General features: G+C 38.9%; 4 protein-coding genes and 3 long non-coding RNA genes across 9 annotated transcripts; 2 read left to right on the top strand and 5 right to left on the bottom strand.

The window, feature by feature from the left end:
• Positions 1-1,510: 1,510 nt before the first annotated feature.
• LOC124196126 lies at positions 1,511-3,293 on the bottom strand. The gene is made up of 3 exons (XR_006875595.1): positions 2,169-3,293; positions 1,980-2,063; positions 1,511-1,899 (listed from the first exon to the last, which is right to left on the bottom strand). It is a non-coding gene; the product is annotated as an uncharacterized LOC124196126 (long non-coding RNA).
• A 6,458-nt stretch (positions 3,294-9,751) lies between these two features.
• On the bottom strand, positions 9,752-11,499 carry LOC124195468 (hatching enzyme 1.2-like). The gene is made up of 7 exons (XM_046589895.1): positions 11,210-11,499; positions 10,995-11,123; positions 10,794-10,917; positions 10,510-10,706; positions 10,381-10,440; positions 10,126-10,217; positions 9,752-10,015 (listed from the first exon to the last, which is right to left on the bottom strand). The coding sequence occupies exons 1-7, from the start codon at positions 11,421-11,423 to the stop codon at positions 9,974-9,976; spliced, it is 858 nt and encodes a 285-aa protein (XP_046445851.1). The 5' UTR covers positions 11,424-11,499; the 3' UTR covers positions 9,752-9,973.
• On the bottom strand, positions 11,499-15,677 carry LOC124195470. Its single transcript, XR_006875208.1, has 9 exons — positions 15,543-15,677; positions 15,288-15,459; positions 14,172-14,272; positions 13,832-14,109; positions 13,667-13,723; positions 13,520-13,598; positions 12,021-12,117; positions 11,724-11,858; positions 11,499-11,637 (listed from the first exon to the last, which is right to left on the bottom strand). It is a non-coding gene; the product is annotated as an uncharacterized LOC124195470 (long non-coding RNA).
• LOC124195467 (mucin-5AC-like) lies at positions 13,496-15,918 on the top strand. The gene is made up of 8 exons (XM_046589894.1): positions 13,496-13,610; positions 13,681-13,744; positions 13,852-13,919; positions 14,028-14,113; positions 14,193-14,337; positions 14,412-15,225; positions 15,307-15,443; positions 15,554-15,918. Exons 1-8 carry the CDS (start codon positions 13,593-13,595, stop codon positions 15,731-15,733), a joined length of 1,512 nt encoding a protein of 503 aa, XP_046445850.1. The 5' UTR covers positions 13,496-13,592; the 3' UTR covers positions 15,734-15,918.
• A 56-nt stretch (positions 15,919-15,974) lies between these two features.
• Positions 15,975-17,814, bottom strand: LOC124195469. 2 transcript variants are annotated; one of them, XR_006875207.1, is made up of 7 exons: positions 17,640-17,814; positions 17,426-17,563; positions 17,148-17,231; positions 17,015-17,085; positions 16,695-16,815; positions 16,443-16,592; positions 15,975-16,367 (listed from the first exon to the last, which is right to left on the bottom strand). It is a non-coding gene; the product is annotated as an uncharacterized LOC124195469 (long non-coding RNA). The 2 variants fall into 2 exon arrangements; XR_006875206.1 differs by having other exon boundaries at positions 15,975-16,592.
• A 290-nt stretch (positions 17,815-18,104) lies between these two features.
• On the bottom strand, positions 18,105-21,684 carry LOC124195374 (UDP-GlcNAc:betaGal beta-1,3-N-acetylglucosaminyltransferase-like protein 1). 2 transcript variants are annotated; one of them, XM_046589745.1, is made up of 10 exons: positions 21,321-21,684; positions 21,024-21,243; positions 20,873-20,937; positions 20,740-20,805; positions 20,527-20,690; positions 20,312-20,464; positions 19,970-20,252; positions 19,775-19,898; positions 19,426-19,702; positions 18,105-18,997 (listed from the first exon to the last, which is right to left on the bottom strand). In XM_046589745.1, exons 1-8 carry the CDS (start codon positions 21,348-21,350, stop codon positions 19,818-19,820), a joined length of 1,062 nt encoding a protein of 353 aa, XP_046445701.1. In that variant the 5' UTR covers positions 21,351-21,684; the 3' UTR covers positions 18,105-18,997; positions 19,426-19,702; positions 19,775-19,817. The 2 variants fall into 2 exon arrangements, with proteins under 2 accessions (XP_046445701.1, XP_046445702.1); XM_046589746.1 differs by lacking the exon at positions 18,105-18,997 and having other exon boundaries at positions 19,427-19,530; positions 19,587-19,702.
• LOC124195373 (coilin-like) lies at positions 18,112-19,905 on the top strand. Its single transcript, XM_046589744.1, has 5 exons — positions 18,112-18,317; positions 18,385-19,375; positions 19,435-19,537; positions 19,607-19,721; positions 19,785-19,905. Exons 1-5 carry the CDS (start codon positions 18,112-18,114, stop codon positions 19,819-19,821), a joined length of 1,452 nt encoding a protein of 483 aa, XP_046445700.1. The 3' UTR covers positions 19,822-19,905.
• Positions 21,685-21,703: the final 19 nt, after the last annotated feature.

Below are 21,703 nucleotides of genomic sequence, written 5' to 3'. Positions count from 1 at the left end.
AAACAAACCAATTGACGAGTCACCATTGGGCGAATCACTCGCACGAGCCACAAGTGATTGCGAAATTGGTCTGTTGACATATCTTATATAGTTATATGGCGATTGAATAACAGCTGCGATAAGGACCACCCACAGGCCCATGTAACATTAGACAATTCAACCGTATAGATTCATAGCCACAACAAAATTCAAGTAATAATAACATTTTGTTGAAAAGTTTGATTCTGATGTCATTTGTCTGAAAGGCATAAGGACAGCCATGGGTGCCACACGTCTGATTTTTTTCTCTGCAGACCAACGGCAGGTGATATTGAGCTGGGCTTATAAGGATGGAAGACGAGAAGCTTTTTTATTTTTCCAGAGGATGACGTTGGAAAGGAGCAAGGACGAAGGAGAGAAACGAGTCTATGACTTTAAATGGTCATGCACTGCTGGCTGCTGGCTGGCTGGCTGGCTGCCTCCAGTCAAAAAGGAACGACCATACTCGCACAAGAAACAGGTATATGATGGGCTGGCTACCTTATTATATTTCCAGGTAGAAAATTCGACTACACATATAGACTCTCGGCGCATATGTGTGTTCACTTGTGTATAAGCCGACAGCAACAGTTGGCACACGGACCAGCAGCAGCAGCAGCTCCTGCGATTAAAGGGGAGGATCTGAAAGAAACAAAAAGGCAATCGGTGATGTAATCCCAATAACTATTTGACTTTCTACGACGAATAGACGACAGGTCATTTTTCTACGGAAAAATGATTGGGGCGGATATTCGTCATATTTCCCACTCAAAATGATGACGTCACAATGGGAATATTCGAATTTCCCGGGAAATGGGAAACCGGCGATTTCTCGTTTTTCCTTTTTTCTTGGCCGATCGCCCGCATAGACTACGCGAAACGGTATTTTTAAACCTGCATGACGAATTTCCGGTCGTGATGCAAAATATCCTTTCTCTCTCCCTTTTTTTAAAAACAATATATATGTGAGAAGCCGGAACCAGCGCAAATGAAAATGACGTCATGTTAAATTCATAGACGGACAAAACACGCAACGCGTATGATAATCAAAGCACAGCACAGCACCACCAACAGCGGCGAAAGAATTTTTTGATTATTATTTTTTTGTTCACCCGGCTATAATAATGATTCAATCGCCTGTGGGCGATTTTCATTTTCTCATTCAAATGTCGTCGTCACCCGGCCTCAACCGATGGATGAACTAAATTTATATCAAAGCAACGTGCGTCATTGTGTGTGCGGTTTATTCCCCATTGTGGCGAAATGCACAACGTCAAGCCGAAATGATACATTTCCTCAATTCAATTCTAGACTTGTTTTATTCCGAGAAATGATTAAGGAATGCCCCGCTGAAATGACGTTGGAATTCTTAGAGACGAAAAAACGAATGTTCTCCTTCTGTTTCGTTTCCGGCCAAATAGACAAAGACTTGTATAATCCAGCCACCTATTCTTCTTGAACTAAACGAACCGTGAAAATAGTAGCAAATAGAAAATTGATATTCTTCTACGCTATACATAACAGCTTGGTGCATTGTTATATTGTTGTGGAATGAGAATCCTCCCCATTGTGGGGCGAGTCTCCCGTGTTTCTTATAGATTATTGATGGATCATTGCCGGTGATTGAAAGGTAATTGTGGCCCCCAAAAGAATCCAATCAAATGGTTATTATTTCTATATCAAATGGAGGAATTATAACGGTAGAACAGACTTAACTAGAATTTTACAGAAATTATATTCACATAAGATGTTACACTACATAGCGGATGATTAAGATCAGATGGTGTAGTACCTAATCTCTGTATTCACACAGTACCGCCATATCGAGATGTGCCAGAGGGCATTGCATCAACAACCCTTGGAGATTGGAAGAATTTCCCCCTAATGGAAGAAAGAAGAAGATGGTTTTAAAGGAGGAAACTGTATAATCAATACATCATCACACAGAATAATAATCCGACCTAAAGTGATGGATTATCACCGAATAAATAATCGAGCCAGTCTCACAGGTTTTGAACATCTATTCTTCTTTTTTCTATGATACTCTATAAATAAATTACGTAACAGATTTATTCTTTGTCGACTTTTTGGCAAAAGACAAAATGTGATTCATGTACAAATAAAGGTGGCGCAATTGCACATATATATACCTGTGCTGATCCAAAGGTGGAAATTCCACCCAAAAATCCAAGACCATGTATGGCGATATGATGGACGCAACACACAGGGACAACAACTTGTACACGTTACATCATCGGTAAACAATTTGGCTGTTGTTTGGCGTGATTTGCTCATCAGCCAAGAATTTTCGCATGTTATTAGTCCATTACGTCTTCATGATTAAAAGGCTCAGTGTATACACACACACACACATAAAGGAGATACCGCCCAGTGTACATGCACTTAAGGCTGCTGTTGATTATTACCTACACTCGGCTCTAATTATATTTGAATAAAACGAGCCGCCGTTGCGTCTATAGCTCTTCATTTAAATAATCACGCACTTCTTTTCTGGTTTATTTTTTAATCAATAATTAACCGGAAAATTTGTAGAAAAATGGAACAGGAGATAGGCGAAATGCATTGTGTGTCTGATGTATGCAAAGTAGAGTGCGATAGCCGACCAGAGCAGAGTCCTTGAATCAAAGCCAAAAAAAGATATCGACTGAGAGAGCAACAACAGCAAAAGAAGATTGGCACGTGTCCAATTCGGTTGGTTATTTTTTCTGTTTATGGTCGCAAAACAAAAGAAGCAGAACCTTAAGAAAGAAACAATAGAAGAAGGAGAATAAAAGAGTGGCCAATAAATTTTCACAAAGGACGTCGTCAAACGCGACAAAAGAGAGAGAAAGAGATCGTTAAATTGTTTGGGCTATTTATATGATAGCTGCACACATGGATATAGGGCGGATGGGTTTTTGGATAGACTTGGCGACACCTATGGCCTTTTGAATTTTGAAACTGATGACGCCCTTTTATTTTTTAAGGTTTTTCAGATCGCCATTACAGGTCGATGCATCATCATCATTGCTACATGGAAGTAGCCAACAGCAGCAAATATAAAATCAGCCCATCAATTTGGGTGTTTTCCTTTTTTTTTTTGAATTATATTTCGATGGAATTCGGTTTGGTTCCGTGTTTCCATCGCAATTTTCTCCGGGCAGAAAATCATGTCCGAATCGCAATTACAGTACACAATCGATCACAATTAAATCTGATAAGAGACGCATCAACGTCAAAACTTGTAAATAATAGACGAAGCCGAAGAATCGAACAGGCCAGCACACACACATATACGTTTATTACTTTTTTCTTTTCTTTTGAGAAGAAGAAGAAAAAAATAATATTTGAATAATGATGATGGGCGGGTGCATAGAGGGAGAACACAAGGGTGTGGATAGATAGGGCAGTCGGTCTATCATACATATCCACCAGAATATATCACATGTAGGCCATATGATGGGCTGTCGGATTCTTGGAACTATTCAATTTCACCTTTTTCCATATCTATCGCTTATTTATTATTCCCCAGTGTGCTGTATCATCTATATACAGTTGGCCATTGATTTTCATGTTTTATCCGGTCCTATTCTCAATCCATCTGCATCGAATTGACAGTTGTTCTCCCATTTCTGTATGGGAATATCGATCGGGTCCTATCTGACACCTGATCTCTTTCTATAGACCCCCCCCCCTGCGTGTGTGTATTGACATTGTGTAGGTGTGTCGGCTAATAAAACGCACACATAGGTACACATAGTGAAGCCTCGCTAATATTATATTAGCCCCGGCAGCCGGATTGTATTAGCAGTTAGCACCGGTGGTGCTGCTGCACATGCAGAATTTATGATTAGATGTAAAAGGCTGAATAATATAATTCTGATGGCGTTGCTAAATGTGTCGACCAGGTGAGAAATTCTTTCAGTCTCTATTCATTTTCATTCGCTTGGAAATTTGTATTAGGAAAACTATTTTGCGCTATTATTTTCCGTATTAGTTTGTCATTATTTCCTGTTTTGTTTGATTAGATGTTAACTCGGGATGGAATTCAAATTGAAATTTTTGACCTTATTTAATATGAATTTTCGACTTTTCCTTATTTAATATTCAAAAAGAATTTGGTCAATCTCCATTGCCATCTCTCGGTCGTGTCCGCGTCTTTTGTCTGTGCATCCCCGACGAATTTTTTCACGCGGGATTCCCGCGGGGATTACGAATAACCGCAAACAAAAAAAAAAAAAACTACGTCCGACGTGCGGCGGTACTAAAAAGTTTAGTTTACGGCGTGAATAAGCGGCCGAGCGATATCTTATAAAAGACTATAGACCGACAAATTTGTCTAAGGTTTCGTGATCGAGAGCTTATCAAAAAATATCTTTTCCTCTATATACTAGTACCAGTTTATGTAAAAGAAGAGGATTATGTTATTTAGTATTTTTTTAATGCTATCCAAAAAGGGAAAGGGAAGAAATTATTTTTATTTCGGCCTTGTGTTCGCTGGCGATGATGACGCATTCGTAATCGCCGGTCAGTTCTGGGCTGCCGCCGCTCGGTAATATCAAATGTCTTGTACAAAACCAAAGGGGGGCAGGTGTGCTGTGGAAATGGACAGGAGCGACACAAGGGGACGCCGCACACGGGATAAAAAGTTCTAATACGATGAAAGAGGCGTTGGTGCGAGTCACCGACACTCTAATCGAACCCGCTCATGCGACATATACACTATAAGCCACAATTTAAGACTTGGTCGGGCTGTACAGCCCAGTGAAAATCTCCTTTTTTATTTTATAGATTCTGAGAATTCGCCTTTATGGTCTCTTATAATAATAAGAGGCTTCTATTATTAGTTACCCGATCGTTTTACCCTATTTCTTAATGAGTCATAATGTCAGAAAAGAATACTAAATGGAAGAATTATTTGTTATTCAATTCAAAAGTGGCGCTAGTGTTTTCTGCACTTGTCTAAACTATTGGTGGAATAGGCCCAGACTGACGTGCCATCACGGACAATAAATCAAATTGCGGCTCTTTTTGATGCGTGCCAGATTGGAATGCGGTAACGGGCGGCGTTTGTTTATCGTATGCAACGAAGAGGAGGAGGAGGAACTCTCGCGCGGACTCTTTCGGGAATAATAAACGCGTGAGAGGGAGGCTGGTGTGGAAACTAACGCCTGTTTCCCCTCTCACTCTGCATGTGTGTAGAAATGGATGCTTATACTATATGAAAAGGGCCATATAAGCAGCAGCCAACAGCAGCCAGCAAATGTTTTGGAACCTGTTTCCTGTCATGTGGCACCCACTAGACAGCACAGCCCCAGTCAGTCAGGGGGGCCCAGGGTTCCATCCATCCAGACACAGCGGCAAAAGGGTCGCCATCATCATCAACAACAACCAAAATGTACGGCCTAAGACAAGGCTCAAAAAAGGCTACTGGGCATTTCTCTCTCCCCACGCACTTTGCTGAGGCCTTAGCCAGAAACACTTGGCACTTGCTGTGCTCTTCTTTGTCGAGTTCCAAAAATGGAATGAAAAAGCTTCAAAGAAAAAGAAGAGGAACCCCATCATTTCCCCCCCCTTTTCGTCGGTCTCTTTTTCATGTCCTCTTCCGTCAGTGGGAGCTACTGCTGCTGCTGGCAGCATTTTAATATTGGGTCTATCATAGTTAGAATAGACAGGTTAGAGGGGACGACACTGGGAGACGATGCTAATTGAATACATCCGTTTTTCACCCCCCTCTCTGCTTGGCGGTTTTTCCCTATTTTTGGCCGTCAGTGTCATCTCTGCACGCCAGTTCGTTTTGACCAATTTTTTAAAACTTAGTTTTCCCTTTTCGACGTGAAAAATACCAGCTGCTTTTCATTTTTCGTCTATTCAGATAATTTAGACTTGACAAAAGTCATCATCCATCCACTTCCGGCCCATCGCCTCAAAATACTATACGTGATGGCTGATATAGAGTGCTAATTGTATGCTGGCTCTCACTAGCCGCAGTATAGTTCACTACATAATAATCGTAATAATAATCAGACAAAGCGTGACGTCGCCATAGCCCCCGCGCGTTATTATAGTCTCACACATCCGCATCTCATCCAGCCGAAACGTATAGCAACAAATCTTTTATATGCTCGGCTGTATGTGTGTCGGATATCTACACACGTCTTGCTACACTGTCATGTATTTCCACCCCACTTGATGGCCTTGCCAGCAGTGTATTTATTAGACGGAAAGTAGCCCCATATACTCTTATAACAGCCGAGAGAGTCCATAATATCCATTCGTTCCGGTTTTGGCATTCCACAGTCGGTGCACTCGCGCGGAGCTAGACAGCTACACAATGAGTAAAGCTGATTATTGTCTGATGGCTTCTACATCACTTGTTTTCTTCCCCCCCCCCTTTCTAATAGCATCTCCCCTACGAAATCCTTGGCTAATGACGACGTAAATCAGGTGAGCCATTCCGTGACAGAATTGTGAAGATACGACCAGGTGCGAGCCAAACGTCTCAACTTTTACACGTGTAGGCCTACATATAGCATCACAAATAGACGGGTTGAAGGGGGGTAATAGACATGTCAACTGATGTCGTGACACACAAACAAAAAAAGTTCCCATAAATTCCTAACGCTTTTCCCCAGAATTTATTTAACTGCCTAGCGCACATGTTGGGTTTATGCAGGAACTGTTTTCCCCCTATATAGTATGTATACACTAGCGCATATTTTTATGTGTGTACATTATCTGATGGTCGCGTGTGATGTGTGTAAAGAACATTTAAGACCACCACCACCAGTCGTCGTAATAACAGTGTAACCTGCTGCTGGCAAGAGCAAATATTAGATGATTAATTGTTTATGCTGAGGGTCAGTTAATTGTTGTTTCTCTCTCGCTGTGTGACGCTACATCTCTATATTTGTGTGCTGGATGGATGTTTGACGTCTTTATGACCGTATACATATGCAGGTGAACGACACAAAAGAGGCCCCTCAAAAATGTTTGTATTTCAATATACATTCCCGGCTGACGTAACGGTCACGTTTCTCGTTATTGTGACAACGTGGAAATGTTGTTGGAACAAACAATTGCCGTTGCGAGACACACTGCGTCCTTTTACGAAAGTGAAAGAGTGAAATAAATCACGCGAGTGGGCGCTAGACATAAATCTTATTCTGCGTAAGGGTGGTCTCTCCCCTTGATGGCCTCCAACTGCGCTTGTTTGTCTTATTTTGCAGTTAAAGAAATAGACTTTTTGGTGTGTTCGCTTTTTTCCTGGTTCAGAGAGAGAGAACTAAAATGGCAGTTTGATTGCATAGAGTTATAATAATAATAGCGGCGTGATGCTGTCCTGCAATCACGGTAGAATGCCCGTACCCACCCAGAATATAACAACAGCGGAGTGATGGCGTTCGTTCTGTAAAAAACACAACAGAAATTCCATCTGAAAATTTTTTACAATCGTTTCTTTTTCATCCCTTATTACATTCTCGATCGTATATTAACGTTTCGTTTGGCCCATCAAGGACAGTGGAGCTGCAGACAAAAGGCTTAAAGGGGCCCCCCCAAACAAAAAGGTAAAAGAGAAGTTAATGAGCGGAACGAGTCCTACTATAAAATAACGGATGGATGCGGACGCACGTTCCCCTTGTTCGGCTGCGCTGCCTCCTGCGGCTTTACCTCAAATCAAAAATATGAAAAGAGAATTTTCCTTTTTTGTGTGTGTGTGTTTCCATCTTGTTTTAATCACTAAATCGGGGGAAAAAAATTCATTTCCATTTAAGTTTATCCAATTGAGAAGAAGAAAAAAAAATTGATGATCTTGGAATTGATAAGATCTAGAATAGAAGTAGAAACGATGATAGATGGACTGAAAAAGAATGTGTGATGCTGATAGAACGACTATATAACTACACGCCCTCGTGCATAACTAATAATAAAAGAAGGACCCAACCGACACAACAAAGCAGCAGAGCTGCGTGATGGAACTGTCCTTCCCTTTTCGTCGCCCGATGCTTTTGATGACACTCTTTTATATTTAAATAAAATTTAAAAAACCGAGCCACGGATTTCATCACGCCCCGAATCGAAAGGTGTGGATTGGCACCGTGATGGAGTGCGTGTTATAGTGTGACTGTCGACTGTGTGGATACTCAGCTGCTGAGCATGTCCCGAGTCCATGAAACTCTTTCGTGAGTGGATGGTTATCAGGACATATTCATCAGCCACAAAAGTGTCCTTTGCTATTCGTTTCTTTTTAGAAAACAACCTTTCAGTTAAATTGAAATTTTTAGTGCAGAGCTCTGTAACGGACTATTACTATTACATTGGCTTTACTGTAATAACCTAAAAAGAATCTAAGAAGCACAGACGAGGAGATGCCGGTGTGGCGGCAGGTCTCTCTTGGTAAAAAAATTGTCTTGTTGCACTTTGTTTGAAGGTGTTTAAAGTTCAAATATTTTCGAATGTGATGATTTACCCACAGAAAAAGTGGTGAGGTACAAAAACAAGCCTGATCTGCAGTCGTTCGACAAATAAGATTTTTAGTGAACCCTTACTGAGAAAAAATAAAAACGGAGAGAGAAAATAGTTGCAGTCAGAACCGCCTAGCTTAGGAATAAACATATTCCGACTACGTAACGATTTATAATCAACGCGACCCATAAATGTCAAAAAGGAAGAATAGAACAATTTTGTCCTACCTTTATGAATGGGAAATACAGTCAGGCATCTAAGTCAGTTGCTCCATCCATCCGCTGAAGAGTAAAATTACGCCAGACGGGATATAGGAAAAAGGGTGTCCTCGTGAATATCCCCACATTCACGTGGCATGGGCGTAGGAGACGAGTGCATTTAAAGAAAGGAGAAACAGAGATATCCGTAACTCGATTGACATCGGTAGTTTTCCCAATGCAATGGGATTCTTTTTATCTAAATAAAAATAGAAAATGGGTTACAAATAAGTATTTTCAAAAACAATAAGTTCTGCTGAACAACTCAGAAAAAGTTAAAAATGAGACTGGGTAAACCCTAATTGTTAATAAATGAAAGAATTAAAGGTTTACATGTAATACACTGCATTGATGCAGGTAATGCAGCATTAAAATATCTAGTAGGTCACAGGTCAATAAAAGTAAAGGAAATAATTACCCAAGCGATGATACTGAGATTGTTGCTGATGGCAGGTTAACAGTTAACACCCGCACAAGCAAAACTTGCATATTGTGTGGTTTATGAAGGCTGGCTCTGGCCTCAAATCTGCAAAAATAAAAAGGTTAGTACAAACAAATCGCCATGCATCGACAGGACAATTGCTTGATAAATGCTAGTCAGTAACAATTAATGAATTTCGAAAACTAGATGCATGAAGTTAGAAATTGGATTTCCTGACCAAACATTGCCACCAAATGAAATAGTCAAACAAACACTTACTTGCAATTTCACCCAAATGTGGCATAGTGCACTCCGAAAACCGACTCTCTTGATAAAAATGATATTTTACACTAACTGAATTTCCTGTAAACAAAATTTTTAAGTACTAACGATATTTCAAAAAATTTGAAGCGAAAGTTGTAATACTTATAAAAATTTTAGTGATGTCCAGCCGCCAACTTAAAAAGCCAATTATTCCTATAAAAGGTTGAAGCTTCCACTTGATCACCATAATATTTTAATAATAGTGAGCTTTAAAAAACCGGGCGAGGAAAGCATTTTTCTCGCTCCAAAAGAAAACTTTATATGATTTAAGTGCAACCAACTACTTTATGTATTAGAGATAAGATAGGATAAATTAAAAGCATTCAATGAAAAGAGAAAATATCCTGCACCAAAACATAGTAATACAATTATAAATGCTAAAAACTTTTTTTGTAAAGTTTTATAAAAAGATATTATACGTGGATGGTGAAGTCTTCAATAGGAATCTTATCGTCGTAGCCAGTGAGAAGCAATAAAAAGACGCTGTCTAAAGTTTGCAGTACATTCGGTTTAGCTTCATTATATCCAGCTGTTTGGGAACAAAACAAAAATTTAGCAGTTAGCAACCACGCGTTTTAACTAAGTACAAAGTCGCTTCAAATAGGTCACATTTGGGTGCATAATTTTCTTCAAACTTACCTTACTAAATCCGTATCGCTGTCCTATTAGGGCACGTTTAACATTTTTTTTGGTTGTCATTGAATTTGACAATCCGTAGTGCATCACGGAACCTGTGAACAAAATGAAACATCACAGTATGGACGAAACAAGCCTTATAAAAGTAGAGCCTACTTCAAAAAAAGTGAGGCCACATTTCTAAACAATCAAAAACGGATAATTTTTCTATTTTTATTCTTAAGAATAAGAAATAATGGGAACATCTATTAAACTCACCATAGTCGTAACTCAGGATAAGACTTGAATCATTTGCAGCATAATACTGTGACTGCAAACCTAAACGAAATCAAAGAAAAAAAAAGTTAGTTCATTTTTCTCTACTTATTAACTGAACAAAATACGCACTAGGATCAATATTGGACCAAATGATGTTAATATAATTGTCGCGATCAGGGCGAGTATGTTCGTGATGAAAGCCGACACGATGCATCAGTTCATGCATTACTGTACCGGTTTGCGAAGCGTAACAGGCAGGAGACAAGTTGACAGAGTGGGCTCCATAGCCTTTATAGTAACCAAGTCCAAGTGTATAACAACTCCAACTTGTTTTTAATACAAACAATAATCGTTTACGATAGAACGTATTGAACAATCTTAACGCAATTATGAATGAATGTTGAAACACTTACGCTGTGATATTCAATCTATTGATCTGAACGTAGTCAACTTCATTCGTTCGGGGCACAAAACGAATGCAAGTATTCTTGTGATATGCTTTCATGCCATTACCAATAGCGCAACGTCCGCTTGCATCTAAATTAAAAAATGGAAAAGCGCTTTATCTTGCAAGCCTGTTGCATCAAATGAAATACAAAATATAACAATATTACCAAAAGTAGAGTCGATGACATACGGGATATTAGTAACATTAGGCCATTTATGATCCAAATAGGCATTTTTATTATCAAAAAAAGGAATAGGTACGACATCGTTTCCCTCGGAAAAAGCCTGATTGGTTGCTAAGCAAAGCAAAGCAACAATCGACGTTAAATGAGTTATAACTCACTGACATTTAATCAAATAAGCGTTAAAGTGAGTTCCTTACCTGCTTTACTGTACGTTGGTATGCAATTGAGTTCAGCTTCAGTTAACGGAGGGCCGTATGTTGACGATTGTCTCATAGCTGATGATTGAACGGGATTTCCTGAGATGTCTTGGATCATCCAGCAACACCACAGGATGGTCAGAATTACAGTCGATTTCATTTGCATTTTCTCGTGTATGAAAGATCTAAAGATAAAATGATTAGAGAAGAACATGCTGTTTTTAATAACGATGATTGTGGAAGAAAAGTTCAGCTACAATTCTGCAATTGAAATGATGATACAAGGCACTGAAACGGCTGGTATTTAAACCTAGTTATACCTATTCGGAGTCGCGTTGCTGACGCACATGTGTGCCTGCATGATAACACACAACGGGGGGCGGGGTTTAACGGCTCTGGGCTCTGCGAGTCTCCGACCCAACTGCTTACTGGAATACAGTCGAAAACATACACAATGGTAAGGTAGAACTACTTAGACGAATAATACAGAAGAATAGGAAGCTTGATGACTTACTAAAAACAAAATATGCTATAAATCAGTCCACGTAAGCTGAACACGTCCATATAAAATGTAAAGACAAAATAGAGCAAAGAAATTTCATGTTTGCAATTTACACTACCAAGCAGTTCTTATGTGGTAGACAGCAGCCTATGTGAATATTTCAAAACAACATGCTTTAGTTGAAACATTCCATTATTTTCTTATATTAAATTTATGCATCTTAGGATGTTCTTTTACATCACGTAGGGATGTGATGATTCTCGGAATGAAATCTTTAATAAATTGCAAAAATTATCATGATTTACTTACTTTGTCTCCCTGGATGAAAGGGCCTTAGAATTTTTCAAATAATTTGTAAAACTGGTAGTGGTACGTGAATTGATGACTTCTTCTAAACAATCTGGTGCTGTTAAGTGAAATCAGCTTGTGTAAGCTACACATTTCCATAAATACACATAAGAAATTGTTGTGTTCATATTAAGCATCGAGTGTTGATTATTATGCAGTTTTGATTAAATTCAGCCTAAAGTAGCTTTTTTAAAGCAACACTTATTTGATGTTGGATTATTTTGTTATGTCAAGTTGAACTGAGGAATCTGTAAAGGTTCACAGGTGTTAAATGATTACTATTATACGATGACCAATTCCAAACAATAAAAGCATTTTGCAAATCATGACGTGTCGTCTACATCTCCGTGCTACTGTTTTCGAATCCTTTTAATACACTGTAATCGACCAAGGTGTAATTTTGAAGTGTATACACCTTAATACGACACAAAGTTAATACGGCACTTGTAAATACCAATTATTATCATCGTACAGTATACAGTATACTGCATATTTCGTGCTGCAATGGTGAAAAGCCTCTTTTTCTGTTTTAGTTCTGTTAAAGTTTACCGGTTTCGAAAAATAAGGTTTCGTCAGTCGCGTGTATGGTAACCATCAGCAGCTCGCAACCTTATCGCTAATTGGACTTGACAACATCTGCGTGTGTTTTCAACTGGCAACCACAACAACATATGCGTGAGCATATTACAAGTTGTCAAGTTGACAACCTAAACCAAAACTCTTATCATTTTGAAACGTTAGTACAGTAAATAATATAAAGCTGCAGCCTGCGTCATGCAAAATGTGGTAAATGAACAACATTTATCATTTTCGAAAGAATTTAGTAGAGCGTACGGTAGCAGTAGTCCCTAATCGAATCTGACATGACAATTTTTCCATATTTTTTTTACCGGCAACATATCCGACAGGATGTGTCCATCAAGTAAGTGAGACAAACCACTTCTGTCATTTCGAAACGTTCGAATGGACAGCAAACGCACAAAACTGCGACATGCAAAGCGCGGCAAACGCACAACATTTATCACCTTCGAAAGAATTTAGTAGAGCGTTGGTAAGCAGAAGTCTATAACATAAACTGGTATGACAGTTTCTGCGTTATTTTTTTAACCGGCAACATATCCGTCCATCATATTAATGACCTAAGCCAGAACTTCTGTCATTTCAACGTTTGAACAGACAGTAACATATAGCTGTTAGTGAGTGAACCTGCGTCACGCAAAGCAAAATCGATTCAACATTTCACGTAAGGCGGGGGGAAACAAAATCTACCAATGAAACAGCACCACAAAGTATTTAACACCGCCTTTTCGCTGTGCAGACCGCCCAAATATTCAACTTCAAGCCCTCTAATTTGTGCGCCATAGTTTATGACGAAAAGACACAGCTCTTATTACACCCACAAGCAACATACGTTAACCCGGGTCAACTATGGATGAATTTCAAATATATTAAGGGGGTACCTTAGGCAGCAATGGATTAGTTGAGCGTCTTCCCTGGCTCCTGACATTTTGAGGTCCGCTCGACACTTTAAACATGCGTCTAAATTTTTGGGTAAGATAAATAGAAAAGATTATTTTTTTTCTTTCTTGAATTATGTAAAATTATACTTGAATGATATTAGGTTACATTCTTCTTTTTCTTTATCGGATCAGCGTATTCCAATTCTGTATCCAGCATTTCCATAGGTAATGTAAATTTTTAGCATTATACAGTGGACCTTACATTTTACTTGCAACATTGAAATAACACGAAAATTGTTTGAAAATAATCACCTTTAATTCGATTGCATTAGGAAATGAGCTTTCCAACATGAGAATCATCGGTGGAATTGACGCTCAATCTGGTCAATATCCATTTACAGTAATCTATTTAAATACCCATTATCTCCATTATGCTTAATTAAAACATCTAAAGAAGCGCCATTCAGTGCACAGCGAAGTTATTCAAAGTATTAATATTCCATTCCAGGCAAGTTTACTTTCCTCAAGGAGTGCTTGTGTTGGGACCTTAATTGCTCCTTCCTATGTCTTGACAGCAGCCCACTGCATTGCTTTGTGAGATAATTTCATGTCCATACAATGAGCAAAATCTTAATGTTCTATTTTTTATTACCATTGACTATGTATTGGTCAGATATGCCGCTAATTCCCCTGAACAAGGGTACATAGGTGTGTATCTAAACACATTGAACGTAACCGGCGGTGGGGCTAACTCTGTAACAAGAGGCGTGTCAGAATTCATCGTTCATGAAAACTTCTCGATCGTTTCTACCGGTTATGTAAGTATTTCACGGTATTTAAACGTTCTTAAGTGCTACCTACAATACAGCATTTCCTAAACATGAAAAATTAGGTTAATGACGTCGCCATAATAGTTTTAACGTCACCTGTAACGACAATTACACCCGTCCAACTTCCTACACAACAAACAACAACAGCACCACCAATGACGGAAGCAACAACCCAAAGTCCGATAACTTCAATGTCAACTGCAGCTCAAACCACAACATCACCAACTTCTACAACAACCACAACACCAGCTACTACAACTACCACAACACCAGCTCCTACAACTACCACAACACCAGCTCAAACAACAACACCAAAAACTACAGTTAAAACCACCACCACTCAATCCACTACAACTAAACCAACTACGAAACCAACCACTACAACCCAAACAACTACGAAACCAACCACTACAACCAAGACTACAACTAAACCAACAACTACAACCAAGACTACAACTAAACCAACCACTACAACCAAGACTACTACGAAACCAACCACTACAACCAAGACTACAACTAAACCAACAACTACAACCAAGACTACAACTAAACCAACCACTACAACCAAGACTACAACTAAACCAACAACTACAACTAAACCAACCACTACAACCAAGACTACTACGAAACCAACCACTACAACCAAGACTACTACGAAACCAACCACTACAACCAAGACTACAACTAAACCCACTACGAAACTAACCACCACAACAACAAAGCCAACCACCACAACAACGAAGACGACCACCAAAACAACAACGAAGCCAACAACTAAAACAACGACGAAGCCAATCGCCAAAGCAGCCATAAAAACCCTAGCAATTGTTAATAATACCAACGGCATAATTACTGGATGGGGACTAACATCGGATGGTAAAAATTTTCATTTAGATAAAGTTGAGTTGTGTGCTAAAATGATTAAATAATAATTTTACTTGATTTTTTAACGAAAAGGAGGATTCAGTTCAGACACATTGAAGGTGGCCAATGTCCAAGTTCTCGGTGATCAAATCTGCAGCCAAAATTGGGGCAGCTTATTCAACGTTAACTCTATGCTGTGTGCCGGCGGAACCACTAGCTCCATCTGCGTGGTCAGTTCTTAATACCCTAGTTAAAAGAGAATATTTTACATATCGTTAACTAAACAAAAGGGGAAAAGTACACATAAAAAAAAAAAATTATTCGTGAACCTTTGAACTAGGATGACGAAGGTGGTCCGATTCTGGTTAACGGAGTCCAGGTAGGTATCGCTAGCTTCTTTTCTGGCAGTCTTCAGCAGTGTAATGATCCTAACGCTCCTGCCGTGTACACCCGAGTCTCCGCTTACCTGGACTGGATTGCGAAAACTATGGCTGGACATCCTGCTCCACAATCCGGTTAAAAAAATAAGACCTGTAACGCAGCAGTCTCTCGGCCTAGCAGGTCTTCATTTAAAGCATATTTTCCATTCTATCAAATAGACTTATTTAGATCCTACTTTAAGTTTTTCTTTTGTGTGTCGTGTGAAAATTACACATTATGTGCACGTGAAGTGCGCGAATACATTTCTTAGGGGAAGGTAACACAGACATGGATTCTTATCGAAATTATTAACTGCGTAGTGCGGAATCTGAATTGAATACATTGAGAGCTTATTCGAATCTACGACACATTCAGAATTGCAGAGGGCAGTCCGATAAGTGAAAAGTTCTAAATGCTACGACAGGAATGTATGAAAATCATTAACTCATAAGACTGATTCTTTAAAAATATTTAAAAATAAATTATGATAGTTGGTTAGTTCGAGAAAATTCACAAGATTACGTTAATAGCTACGGCCGATAAAATCTACGTCAGAACTCTGCATGTGAACGACCATCAAAAAACGAAGAATTAAAAGAAAAAGTCATTACCTCTAAGAAAATATTTCACATTTGCGAAACGTTGTTCAGAAATTTAGCCTTTTTTTACCGCCCAAGCCGCAGTCAGTTGTTCAGACAGTCCCCAAACTGCCAAAGCCATTTAGAAAATTGTTACTGAAACAAGAGTTCGATTATTTTTTGGCGGCGATAAAGCCGACAGCTTCCTCTGCTCAAAATCTAATTTCGTACTATGTGTAGTAGTTAGTACAGGGCGTTAAGTGTAGGATTAGTATGTGTATAGTAGTCTGCTTGTAAGAAGCTGGATGAGCTGTAAATGTTGGGCAGACATCTTGGGCGATTGAAATGTAAGCAAACGACTCCTTTAAGCAACTGGCACCACTTTGAATGTGCAAACGGTGGAGCATCCAAATCGAACATCCAGCAAAAGACACGGTCAATATAAGTATATCGATGAAAATAGACCAATAGTTGTAAACTCACCGTAGTTTAATAAGGAGCCATGGCGAAAACGCTAGAAGACCAGGACCAGGAGCTCAACTTAGGGTTAGGGATGCGATAGAATTAGAGTTCTCACTTTTAGATGAAGCTGATCTTCACAAACCTGTTGGGAAAAAAGCAATCAAGACGTTAACAAATTATAATCAAATGGTGTGAAATAGGAAATAGTAGAGCAAGCCAATATTGAATCTTTAAATATTGAGGTTAAATATCAGCACTTCTATATAGCACTCTGAATGTGAACAGTTGAGATAATCACTGAAAAAAACATAACTTTTTTAGGAATTACAAAATAAATTAACCTTTAATTAAGTAGCTGTGTTGATGCAGCAGTCAACAAATGTTAATTGAGGATGGTCTGAAGGGAGGTGGCCTGAACGTCATCCACTCAATTATTTGCATCAAAGATTAATTGAGACAATTTTACAATCATACCTTGCTACGCCTGACGGACTGAAAGACAGCACTGCAAACCCATCTTTACATTAAAAGAACGCTGCACAGAATGTTACATTCCATCTTCAAAGTTTTACAAAAACAATACATTAAATTCATTGCCATCTGTAAAAATGTTATTTCAACTACAAATGTTTCACAATATGAACACCACTATTTCGAAGCTAGGTAGAACTGAGTGGCATACAGAAATTAAGCTACCCATAAACAACTATTGATATGTTGTCATTCAGTCAAGACATTTTGAACTTTAATACCTGAGCATCCTCATTTTCTCAAGCAGCTGGAACAGAGAAGTGAAACAGCTGGAATCAACCAATGAAGTTGTTTCTGTGTCATCACTCATGACATGGGCATGGAGAGCCCATGTCTCGAGAGCCCACCTCTCCATACCCCTGCTCATGAAACATTTCGGACGATTAAGAAAAAACTTTTGTGATAACCTGCTAACTCTGTAATAAAAAAACTCACTGAGAGGTGAAGGTAAAACAATCTAAGTAAGGCACGTGCATGAGACCATGCATGAAAATTGTTGGAACTTTTGAAAAAAAGTTAAAATGTTTCTGGTTTCTACTGTCGTCTGCTAAGGATCCAAAGTTGTCATATTAAAAAAGAATAAAAAGTTCGATTATTATTTTCATTTCGGGTTGCCCCACAGGGGTATGGAGCGATCTCTATAATAAAATTATATAAAAATAATAATTCCCCAATCTCTCCTTACCCCTGCCAGTTCCATCTCTAAAAAACCCAGATTTAAAAAGAAGAGGGAAGAGGCTTCTGAAAAAATGAAGCTGACTCTAGCCATGCTCTAGCAGACGATTTGTCTGCCTTTTTTGAAACGTTGAAAAAACTTGACTTGGACTTGAAAGGATTCTCCTTTGCGACTGTGACAGCTGTGCTCTTTTCCTCTATTTCAGTTCAGCTTTTATGATATAAATATCTAATGGCGAGCTTACGTGTCCGTCTTGAGTTTCCCGACAACGAGAAATTTTGGCTTTTTATTGATTTATCTGTAATCAATACGATTCAAGATGTCATTGATTACATTGACAACAAATATTCAGTCAGTTGCCATAAATTGTGGCTCGATGATGCTCAGTTGTATTGCAGAGAAACGGCGCGTATACTGCAAGACAGGGATTTGCTCAGGTAACTAGTTTGACAAAAAGTAACTTAATTTACATGGTTTCAGTATTACAAAAATTGTAATTTTTAGGGTAAGTATGAGGGAACCGAAGAAAAGGAAGGTAAATTCTCTAGATAGCCAGCAGAATATTGAACCAGCAGTGGAAGAAGCTGCAAATTCGTCACCTTCAAAACCAAAGAAAAAAAAGAAATCGAAAGAGGATAAGGTTCTTGAATGTGAAAATCTTGGTAATCTATTGCTTACTGAACCTTTGACTGAAGAACCAGTGGTCAACAAGAAACAGAAAAAAGTTAAACAAGATACTTATGAACCTACTCCTGAAGAAGCAACAGTTTTGGAGCAACAGTCTGTGGTGAAGCAAGCTGTGAAAGTGATTTCCCCTGAAATAGAAACTGAGTCAAAAGTACATGAAGCTACAACAGAATTGGACTTAACAAGTAAGGAGCCATCAGAAGAGGAAGGTGCCAAACGCAAGCGCCGACGAAGACGAAGGAAAAGCCACCACAAGTCTCCGTCTAAAGAAGTGGATATCAGTCTTCTTCAGCCTTTTGAAAGTCTACCGGAGTATGTTCCACCTGCACCCAAGGAACGCCAGCATTTTCATTTCGACGCAGACTCTGGAGAAGATGCTGAGTCTAAAGTGGGCCATGCGAATGCCAGACCTATTAATAGCTTTGATGATCTGAATAAACCAGAATTCAACGGTTACAAGACTAACCGCGCAAATATTGAAAATTCAAAAACTAAACATCTCAAAAGCACTGCGAATCCTGCAATTTATCAAAGTCCGACTAACGCAAGCACTCCTGTCCCTCCTCAATTGGGTGCTTTGCTTTCTCTTCGCTCGGCTGTTTTCTCCAGACATTCTAATGACAAAGCCATACCATCTAGTTACAACAATGTTCCACCTCCACAAGCCCTTACTTCTAGTAAAGCTATTCCTTCCTCTCCTAAAGTACCAGCTCCCTTGCCCGCCAAGCAGGAACCTGCTAAACTCGATCCTCTGGCGTTTCCAATCATTAAAGGACTTCCTAGAGTCAACGATCTTATTGCCTTCAAAGTAATTTAAATTTTTTCCATTTTTCCGTAAGCGAATTCATTGAAATTTACCTTTTTAAGGTGCTGGAATTATCTGAAAATTATAATCCCGAAGTATCAGACTACATGCAGGGGCGAATAACATACATGTCTCTTGCTTCCGAAATTACGGTTGAGCTGCTGGGTACAAAACATTTAATCTTCTCTCTTTAAAGTTATTCAAATGTTATTACACAGTCCAATGAATTTGCAGATCCTAAACCCAAACTTCACAGCAGAGGCAAGTTCGAGATAGTTGAGGAAGACGAGGAAGAATGTGATGGGGAAGAACCCGTGGTGGAGTACGAAACTACGGTGACATACCATTGGTAAAATCAATTGTTTAATATTCACGACGCTAAATTACTGATGAAATATTTACTTTTTATTAGGAGTCAGATGATTGAGCCTCGTCTAATTTTCCCTTAACTGAACATGACATAGTCGACATTTTCAATCAAATTGAGTGAATGCAAATTTTTTTCAAACTCTCCTTTCGTCAGGTCCTGAATGCAAAAAAAATTGGCAAATAAAATCTAAATTTGTACGAACAAGAATCTGAAAAAATGCGATTTACCATTTTCACACATATAACGAACGGTGGTTTAGCGTTGGTGAAATGCACAATGGGTACTTTGGGTTTCGGGCGCAATTCCGAATTTTCATAGATGTAATTTCCTTGTTGAATCTTTCTCACATCAACATCGCAGAAGCTCACAACTCTCGTTCGATATTGCTCTTGCAAGGAACGGTATAATCGACGCCCTTGTTTCCCGGCGTTCCAAATTGTGAAGCCATTAGTCCACTTTTCCAAGTACTGCCGTTCTAGACGCTTCAAACGCAAATCCCAGATAACTTTCCTGTGAAATAGGTGGAATGTTAAATTAAACTATGATTTTGTATTTATTATAAAACTGACTCATCGATAGAGAAGGTGGTCTGGTCTGGATGGTAGCGGTAAACTAAAAGTACTTCGTCAACTCGGTATATCCGTCCTTTCAAATCTAGATGTCGATAAAAGAAGATTAAATCTTCTGGCGTTCCCTTTCCTTTCTCGTCAAACCCCCCGACCCTGTTTAGCAGGAAAATTATGGCAAAAACTATTTATATTGTAATAAAAATGGTATGACGTACCTGTTGAAAATTTCTCGTGAACAGAACCATGTAGGCATGATAACTGTGGGTCCATGAGAAGTGAGTACTTGATAATTAAGTTGCTCTGGTGTTAGACTGTTGGCCCAATGAGTGTATCTTACGGTGGATTCCGGTGGATCGCGTTCAAATTTACTACCTATTATCTGAAGAGACTCCTTAAATCAAGTTTATTCAAGCAATTCTTTTACTCACAGAATCTGGCTGCTCCAAATTGGCATTATATTGAAGATTCAACCTTTCAGGCTTCATCATGTCATCCTACAAACAATGTATTTGGTTATTTGAAACATATAAAATGCAATGGTAATGGTTAATCAATAATTACACTATCTTGGAAGCAAAGAAATTTCCCTGTGCTCTGTTTGATACTCTGATTTTTAGCAAAACCAACTAGAAAGATTACAGATTACAAGGTTAAAAAAAAAATAACAGTTCAATCTGAAATAAATTGCTTAGTACAAAATTTGAGCCTGTACCTCCTTTAGGTGCTGGTTCTTTGTGGCCGCCAACCAAAACTTTGAAACCTTCAGCTTCTAGTACTGGCTGCCACTTTTCTATTACATCTAAGCTGTCATCTGTTGATCCATCATCAAAAACACTGAGTTCAACTTTCAGTTTGTTTTTGACTTGACATGCTATTGAACGGAAACAATCTGGAAGCCAGCTGCTTGCGTTGTAAACTGGTAAAATAATTGCCTGTTAACATGGGGAATGAATATGATATCATTTAAATGAACTAGGATTCATCATACAAAAAAAACAATTCTACTTACAATATCATATTGATCATTAGTTGGCTCCATCAGACTTCTGAATTCGACTCTTAAGGTTCGTACGGCATGTAAACAATGTCGCCACTCCGCGCAATGCTGAAGTATGCGCGGAATTGTCTTGACAACAAGCTGCAACAAGTGTTTTTTAGAAGGAGAGCAGAGCAAGCAAAATGTAGTCCTTGATTTAGTCCTGCGATTCACAACCCGTGTATCCAGGGTGGAGTAGGACCCATTATCTATCTCAAACAGGTCAAGTCAAACCGATTAGAAGGTTATTCCATTCCATTGAGAAATTGCCGTTAGGTAGATTCGAACTCTTAACCTTTTTATTGCTAGCCGAACACGCTAACCATTATGCTACGACATTGCTGTAATAATCTAAC

Source organism: Daphnia pulex, chromosome 6 (genome assembly GCF_021134715.1).
Source record: "Daphnia pulex isolate KAP4 chromosome 6, ASM2113471v1".
Classification (NCBI taxonomy): Eukaryota; Metazoa; Arthropoda; class Branchiopoda; order Diplostraca; family Daphniidae; genus Daphnia; species Daphnia pulex.
Note: the sequence above shows the minus strand (reverse complement) of the source record. Positions and strands in the feature narration are given on the sequence as shown.